Source organism: Sturnus vulgaris, chromosome 27 (genome assembly GCF_052056855.1).
Source record: "Sturnus vulgaris isolate bStuVul1 chromosome 27, bStuVul1.hap1, whole genome shotgun sequence".
NCBI lineage: Eukaryota > Metazoa > Chordata > Aves > Passeriformes > Sturnidae > Sturnus > Sturnus vulgaris.
In genome coordinates, this window is record NC_142269.1 from 2,262,169 (window position 1) to 2,270,666 (window position 8,498).

The following is an 8,498-nucleotide window of genomic DNA, read 5'->3' on the forward strand; positions in this document are numbered from 1 at the left end:
GAATGGTCCCAGCCCCGAGGCTGCCAGAGCTGCAGGAGCTCCCAGGGATGCTCAGGGTGGGATGTTGGGGTGTCTGGGCAGGGCCAGCAGCTGGGCTGGATGATTTCTGTGGGTCCCTTCCCACTGAGGATGTTCCATGATTCTGTGACCAGTGACACTGTTACCAGAGTCCTCACTGTGCCCGAGGCTGGGCAGGAAAACTGCTCCTGGGTGTTATTTCTTCTCAGCAGAGCACTGTTGTGTAGGTGAGTCCAGCAGCAGCCAGGCTGGGAGGAGACAGCAGAGCTGGGGCTGTGCCCTTTCTCACACCCTGAACATCAAACATCAACTGCTGCCACTGCCCCTAGAGCCACTGGGGGTGTCCCTGTGCTGCCCAGGGAGGGTTGGCAGCAGGGTGGTTCCTGCTCTGGAGCTGGGTTCAGGTGGTTGTGTAACAGCAGAGGTAACAGCATATGGCAGCTAAATATGAAGCAGCTCTGTTCCAAAGGGTCTGAGGTGTTTCCATGTCTCCATCTGCTGAACTATAAATACAGGAGAGCAGTGCAGGCTCTCAGTGAACAGAGCTGGGATCTGAGGGCACTGGAACCCACAGTGAGCTGGGATCTGCCAGGATCTTACAGAAAAGCACAATTGCACCAGATAAGAAATCCAGCACTGGATCTTGTTTTCACTGAGTTGTACCACAGCTTTTTAGAAGGAGATTTCAGTCTGAAATCTTCAGAATTCCAAGTGATGGATGAAATTTCTCAGAACTCAGCTGATGAGATGCCAGGTGACTGAATTCTTTGTAAAAAATGTGCACACAGTGTCTTCCTCTGAATCTAATGGTGGGTTTTGTTTTGTTAAAGCAGTGACCCCACTCTCAGCTCTCTGCAGGTCAAATGGCTTCCAGTGTGTTTCAGACTGAAGTCACACTGAACCAAACCCTCAATATCAAAATCCTTTCTTGGGATACCTGAAGTGCTCTGGTGCCCAGGGTGAATTGTCACCTTGTTTATAAGCTGTACAACCCCACACTTTATCCAGCACTTGCCATTCCAGAAACGTTGAGAATACAGGAAGGGAGGTGGTGGAGTTGTCATGGGACTGTAGGATAAGCAAGGTCACAATGCACCCGAGTCTCCTCTGTTGGCTCCTGGGAAAGGAGGAATCAGGCACTGCCCAGGGCATGGGCACAGCCCCAGGGGCACCAGAGCCCCCAGGGATGCACAGGGTGGGATTGTTGGGGTGTCTGTGCAGGAGTTGGACTGGATGATCCTTCCCCATGGCTCCCCTCCCACCCAGGGTGTTCTCTGCTCAGTCCAACCTCCTGCTTCAGGATCAGCCACGGGGTCAGAGCAGAGCCCCTTGGGTGGGGACGACTCTGGACCCTTTGCCAGGTGAGGGTCCCATGCTGGGTCTGGTGGTGTGGATGGAACCTGTGGATGCCCCCAGAGGAAGGGGATGTCCAGGTAATCAGAGTTCAGGGTTCACATGCTCCTGTGGCAGCTGCCTTCAGCCTTTCTGACAGAGCCACAGAGTCACTGAGATGGGCAGAGCCCCCTGAGTGTTCCCTCAGCACTGCCAAGGGCACTGCTGACCCTGTCCCCAAGTGCCACATCCCCCACAGAAATGGGAGACTGGCACAGTGACAGCTGAGCCCTTCCTTGTAGCCAGGTGTCAGCTGGGAGAGGCTGTGAAGAAGATTTAGGCTGGAGGGACCCTGCAGACAGCCTCTCTCTGGGCTCCTGTTTGGTGGTAGCACAGTCCCTCTCAGTCCCTGGGTATTTCACATTGCAAACACTCCCCTGGGGGGGTTCACTTTTCTTGTCTTCCTGGACCCTGATTATTGCCCGTGTTCTGTGCTGCTTAAACCCCAAATGAAATGCTCAGTGAGCCTCAGTAAGTTCCTCTAAATCTTCTTGCTCCAGTGAATTTATTTTTCTGATCTAAAAGTAGCTCAGCAGTTGGTATTGAGGAACTGGCCTTGCTCTCCTATCTCACAGCCATGGGAAGTTTTACATTTTTAGGCTTTTCTTAGCACAGAGGAGAAATTCTTGCTGGCTCTTTCTCCCCCACATTGCTGGGGACACTGTTGTTGGTTTAGGATTTATTTTCTTCTGAGCTGTTTTTGAAGGCATGTGTGTTGCCCTCCATTGCAACAGCAAGAATTTTAAATAGATACCTTCTGCACATCTGGAATAGGAAGAAATTTTCCTTTAGGGATGTAAAATGGATGTGATGGGATGGAGGAGTTCCAGCCCCATGTTTGGCCTCACTGCTGGGAGGCCAGGCTGACACTTTGCTTCCCCACTTCAAGGAGGAGTCCCAGATTTTTGTTTGAAGTAGAGGCTCGCCTATGTAATGCCATAGATCTCACACCAGGTGACTTCAGAGATCCTTGTCCTGGGTGTTCCCAGAGTGAATCTCCTGGATTGTCACAGTCTGGTGAAGATAGGGGTTGGTGATGGAATTTGCAGAGGGAGCAGAAGTTGGAGTTTATATGACACAAGAACTTCTGGAATACAAGACCAAGATTCTGAGAACCAACAGCCTCTGATTTCCAAATGTTTCTAGTCCTCACTCACTGTACTTTGGTGCAAATCTCAGGAAGATTTCCCTGGAGTCATTCCATGAGAGGATCAGCAATCCTGTGCACAGGGGGCAGATCCAGCTACAGCTGGTGTCCTGCAGCAATCCTTCCCTTCTATCCCTGTCCCCATCCCTGCTGTCCCTGTTCCTGGCCTGGGGGAGGCAGTTCTGCTCCCTGGGGGCTGTTCCTGGGTGATGGATCCACAGCACCCATTGGTGCTGCCTGTTCTGGAGCCGTGTGCTGGCTCAGGTTTGTGCTGCTGCCTCTGGGGGGAAAGGAGCACTCAGAACATCCTCAGTCCCTTTTCTCCTGTTCAGTTTGCTCCCCCGGTTCTGGGAAGGGGTGGATGGAATCAGACTTGGAGTGGGCCTGGCTGGAATTGGCAGCAGGGTGTGGGTGTGAGGTGCCATGGAAACAGAGCCTGTGTGTGCTCCCATCTCCTGCCCTGGGAGCACCCACAGCTGTGCCACTCCTGCACCTTTTCTCGTGGTTCAGGGCTGTGCCTGCCCTGGCTGCTCCAGAGCTCCTGCACAGCCAGGCTGAGCAAACACAGCTCCAGCAGCCTCTGTGGCCCCAGTTCTGCTCTCTGGGACCAGGAGCAAGACCCAGGGAAGGGCTGGAGCTGAGTCAGGGAGGGTCAGGCTGGAGATCAGGGCAAGGTTCTTCCCCCAGAGGGTGCTGGCACTGCCCAGGCTCCCCAGGGAATGGTCCCAGCCCCGAGGCTGCCAGAGCTCCAGGAGCTCCCAGGGATGCTCAGGGTGGGATTGTTGGGGTGTCTGTGTAGGGCCAGGGCTTGGACTCCATGATCCTGGTGGGTCCTGGCCAAGTCAGAACATTCCATGCTTTTTTTGGCTACTGGAAGGATTGCCTGGCACTAATGGGGATCTGTTTTGTTTGGTGTTTAGATGGATCCTGAATATCGAGTGAAAAAGTTCTTGGCTCTTCTGAGAGAAGAAGGAACGTAAGTACTTTTATTTTAAAGCAGTGTTTCAATTGTCTTTTCTGCTCAGAACTGAGCTGCTGTGAGGGGAACCTGCAGTGGGGTTTATCTGCTCTCATTGTTGGCCCCTCTGTATTGTCAGAGCTGTATCAGATCAGTTCTTAGAGCACTTTGGGAGGGGGGAGGTCCTGAAGGTTTGGGAACCTGCATGGCTGAATTCTCTGCTTTTCTGAATCTACTTTTGACTTTTAAAGTGTCCATGAGATACTGGGCCAAAATTTACCTTTCTTTAACTAAAGTAAATCAAAAGAGATTCTGCTTGAGTTAAAATCCAGCTGTTTATTTGCAATCTGGAATTTTGGTTTCTTGTGTCTCCTGTCTGAGAGAAGGATGTCCTACTCTTTCCCCATAGGTGCCACAGGGAGTAGTTGAGCCCAGTGGGACAGTGGCATCTCCTAGAGAATGACTTTCTAATACATGTAGGGCAGTACCTGTGCTGGGGAAACTCACACCACTATCTATCCTGGCTACATGTGAGTGGGTTCCAGTGTGTGCTTGATGCTTTATACATGTGCATGATGCTTTCCTGATGGATTTGGCTTCTTTTGCAAGAGTCCCTACCCTAGACTGAAGGTGGACCAAGTGCAAGATCAACAGCTGGAAAAGTGACCAACCTGGAGAACAAACACTGGGATCTTTACTCTTCTGTGCTCAACACACTGGACAAAGTGAAATGCTCCCCTGATCCCCAGAGCCCCATGTGGAACCTGCATGTGTAGTGCAATAGAGTATCTTTATTCTTTGTCTTTGATATTCTGATGTCATGTGGAAGTGTCTCCTGGAACACTGTGCTTCTGTCTCTGTGCAGCCAGGCTGCCTTTTGGGGTGAGCAGGGGGGAATGTCCTGAGAGGTTTGGGGCTGACCCTCACTTGTGTCCAGCATTCCTGCAGTGGGAAAGAGATCCTGGCTTCCAATAAACCTGCCAGTCTGGTGGAGGGATGTTGAAGCACTGCTCTGTCTTACCCTGCTCAGGTGAAGGCTTTGTTGTGGTGTCACCCCACCCCTCACTGAATCTGAGCCAGACCCACGCCCCACACACACTGCCCACAGCAGTGCAGCTCCAGGATGCTGCACCCACTCTGTTTATATCCAGGTGTTTGGGGCATGATGGGACACTGCTGGTGGCACTGGGGACTGGAAGAGGGCAGGGAAGTGTCAATCAGAGTAGAGGAGATTTCCAAATCCAGTATTTAAGGCATCAAATCCTGTTGTTAATTCAACAACAGTTTTAGAGATGCTAGTCCCAGCCTCCAGCTCTTCCTGAGTTCCTGTAGTTGGCAGCTTCGGTATCCTCCAGCCTCATTTTATCCCTTTTTCCTGCCATGTTACCAAAGGTTGAAATTCCTCCTTAGAGACAGAGGGGAAGCCAAGCTCTGCAGGTGCACGAGATGTGTATTGCCATGTTTTTGCACTGAAATAAAGGAATGTATCAAACCTTGCTCCACTCTCCTTCCCGCAGTCCTGTGGCCTCAGGGAGATGCTGAGGCTGCTCCCCCCGGGCTCCACTCCTTCCAGAAGGTTCCTGGAACATACCTCAGTGTGGTGGGGCATGAAATCAAAGCCATTTTGCAGATCTTAGTCAGTGTAGCTTCCTAAACGTGAGCAGAGCCACAGTAAGGGCTAGCAGTGGTATCCAGAGGTGTTCCCAGGGAAGGAGGGTGCCCCACGTCCTTCCAGGCCCAGTGGAGGTGCTGGTGTCCTCAGTGTGCTCACAGCAGTGGAGTGTTTCACCACTCCACTCTGCTCCTCTGGCAGTGCTGTTGTGTTGTGATGCTGTTGTGAGTCCCAGTGGTGGTTCCCTCTCATTTTGTGTATGATCTTGTGGATTTATTTGTTCCTCCCTTCCCTCTGCCAGTCCGAGTGACAGCAGCACACAGTAACTTATATTTCAGAGTAAATGATGTAAACCTTATCGTGTCTGTGTCCAGAACTATATTGATGAATAAATATCTGGTTTAATTGCACATTCAATGGATTCAATAAAAAAGCACAACTCCTTGTGATGAGCTGGGTGCCATCTGTGTCTGCTGCTGGTGTGTGTGAGGAGCAGAGCTGCCCCTGGGCTGCTGCTGCCAGAGGGGTGCTCAGTGTAGGCCTGGATTGAATTTACCCCAGCCTGAATAGTTGGCCCCTGTTTCAGAATTTAGTGAGAGGACTCTGGTCCAGCCCATGCTGGAGCTGTGTGAGCCCTGCAGTGCTGAGGAGGCCCCAGGTGTGTGTGTGTGTGTGGGGTGGGGATATCCCACACCTGAAAGGCTGGAAAGCCAGGGTGGGCTGCAGGGGGTGACCCCTGACCCATTCCAACCCCTGTTCCAAAATCTCCATCTGAGATGTTTCCTGCAGGTGGCACAGGGGAAGGGCAGCACCTTCCCACCCCTGTGTGTTCTCCCTGGCTCCTCCTGGCAGAGTGGCTCTAAGTGTATAATAAATGTTCAATGCTGCTTTCAATGCAAGGGCAAAATTCTTCACCTCCTTCCTGACCCCGTTTCATCTTGAACTTTCCAGAAATGTATCCCTGAAATGGAGGTGTTGACCAGAGGCAGATTTGAAGGTGCTGGGATGGGTTTTGGGGGCACAGTGTGGGATGGAGGAAGGTTTGGGGCAGGTGGGCAGACAGGGAGAGCTTCACCCCCAGAGCTGTGAAGTCCAGAACCCTCCATGGGCCAGGTTCTGTGGTTAGAACATGTCAGTGGTGGTGGCACCAGCAGAGACACACATGTGGATCCATGGGATGGCTTTGTGTGGAGTTTGGGGATCAGGGCAAGAATACTGAGTGATTCTATATTTATTTTGCCCTTCAGACAGGTACATTTGAGGCCAGTGCAGTGGAAAATCGTGTGCACTTAAAAGCATTGCTAATGTGAGGGGCATCTGCAGAAACATCCACAGAATTATTCATGGACAGGAGAAGAAGTTTTTATATGAGAAAATTTGGACCTTGGTCTGTCCAAAGCATTGGAAGGTGATTCAGAGGCAGCCCGTGAGTTCATGTGGGGTGTGGACAAAGTCTGAAGCCTGTTTAATTTAATCTTCTGGCTCTGCACAACTCCCTGACAGGAGGGGCAGGGAGGGGGGTCGGGCTCTGCTCCAGGGAACAGGGACAGGAGAGGGAACGGCCTCAGGCTGGGCCAGGGGAGGTTTAGATTGGATATTGGGGAAAATTTCTTCATGGAAAATTGTCCAGCCCTGGCACAGCTGCCCAGGGCAGGGGTGGAGCCCCCATCCCTGGAGGGATTTAAAAGTGTGAGTGTGGCACTTGGGGACAGAGCTCAGTGGTGGCCTTGGAGTGCTGGGAATGGTTGGACTCAATGATATTAAAGCTCAACCCCAAGGGTTCCATAATTCTGTGCTGAGTCTCAGTTGTGCACACTGTGGCCTGGCACTCCCTAAATCAAAATCTCAGCTTTCAGCTGTAAAATCTCTTCTTTTTGTCATCATTGTCTTGATTCCTATAACAGATACCCCTGCCCATGCCAGGGAATTGGAACTATGTGACCCTTAAGGTCCCTTCCAACCCAAACCATTCTGGGATTCCAGGATTCCTTGGCTGTCCCTGTCCATAAGCAGCTGGGCCATGACCCAGTGCTCTGTAGCTGTTCAGCAGGACCCTCAGGGCCAAACCACACAAGCTGGCAAGTGAATATTTTTGAATTTTTACCTTTTCTTTAATGATGTACCACAAAAAAATGGAAGTTGAAATATATTTTTCTCCAAATATATATATTTATATAATATATAATCTTAGTTAACTCAAGTATATACATTGTATAATAAATAATGCTTATAAAAAGAGAAATTTTCTGAATATAAAATAAAAAAAAATCGACCTCTACAACTTTATACAAAACTTTGGATACAGCAGATTGATGGAAAAAGATCTTCCATTCAGTGCTAGAATACCTGGCTACAGTAAAATAATTACAAGGCAATAAATGTTCTATTTAATATTAAATACCTTTTCTTGATTAAAAAACAAACAAACAAAGAAGGGATTTTGTTTAAAGTTGGGTACTGGGAGTCTTTCCAGACATGGGATTTAATATATACTTTAAATAGATGCAGATCAGAGCACGGCGTGGCTCCAGCTGGGGGAGGCTTTTGGAGCTCTCTGAGATTTTAATTTTCGGAAGCAAAGGCTCCTCTGGAGGGTCTGGAGCTCGTCCTGACACTGCATGGGAGGGACCTGGGGTTCAGCTCTGCCTGAGGGCCCTCCTGTGCTCCCTGCCAGGGCTCTCACCCCGTTATTGCTCTGTGCAGCTCCAGAGGCTGCTCAGTCCCAGGGAAAGGAAAGGGGAGCAGCAGCCACAGCCTGAGTGGCCACAATTCCCTGGAATTCACTGACTGGGGTGTGTTTGAACGTGGCTGTTGGTCCTGGAGCCCACCAGGACACAGGGAGTGATTATTTTTTAATTTCACGGGTCAGCACTCCTGGAGAAGGTAAACCCAGGGAGAGGGGATGTGCTCAGGGATGGGGGCTGGCCTGGGGTGGGGACAAACACTGGTTCTGCTGCACTGGGATGTGGGAGGGGGGCCCAAATCCCTGCTCCTGGCACAGAGCCTCCATGCTTGGGGGGGTTCCTGGATGGGAGCTGGCAGCTCAGTAAATGCCATGGCAGGGGAGGGCTCTGCCTGGCATTGTGCTGTGGGACCACAAGTGTCTGGTGGGAAGGCTGACAAGGAGGCTGGGACAGAAATGTCTTCTCTCCCTGCAATCTCTCATGGTCAGAGCTGGTGCAGTAGCTCATCTGGCAGGTAACCCATCCCCAGAGAGATCCTGGGATGGAAGGTCATGTTAGGGAATGAATGCTTAGTCGGTCGGTGCTGCCCTGATCCTCACAACCCTCTCCTGGGCAGCTGCACGGTGAGGAGGCGGCCGGGATGATGCTGTCACCTGTACCAGGTGGCAGCAGTGGCCGGGATGATGT

The 8,498-nt window shown here is 51.1% G+C and overlaps 1 protein-coding gene across 2 annotated transcripts in view; it reads left to right on the forward strand.

Moving 5' to 3' along the window:
• Nucleotides 1–5,579, forward strand: part of NSF (N-ethylmaleimide sensitive factor, vesicle fusing ATPase) — a 72,497-nt gene extending 66,918 nt beyond the window's left edge. The window contains exons 20-21 of one of the 2 annotated variants that reach the window (XM_014884820.2): nt 3,478–3,533; nt 3,925–5,579. In XM_014884820.2, the coding sequence (XP_014740306.1) occupies nt 3,478–3,533; nt 3,925–3,940 (72 nt within the window). In that variant the 3' untranslated portion in view covers nt 3,941–5,579. The remainder of the gene's footprint in view (nt 1–3,477; nt 3,534–3,924) is intronic. The other variant, XM_014884819.2, reaches the window with a different exon arrangement.
• Nucleotides 5,580–8,498: the final 2,919 nt, after the last annotated feature.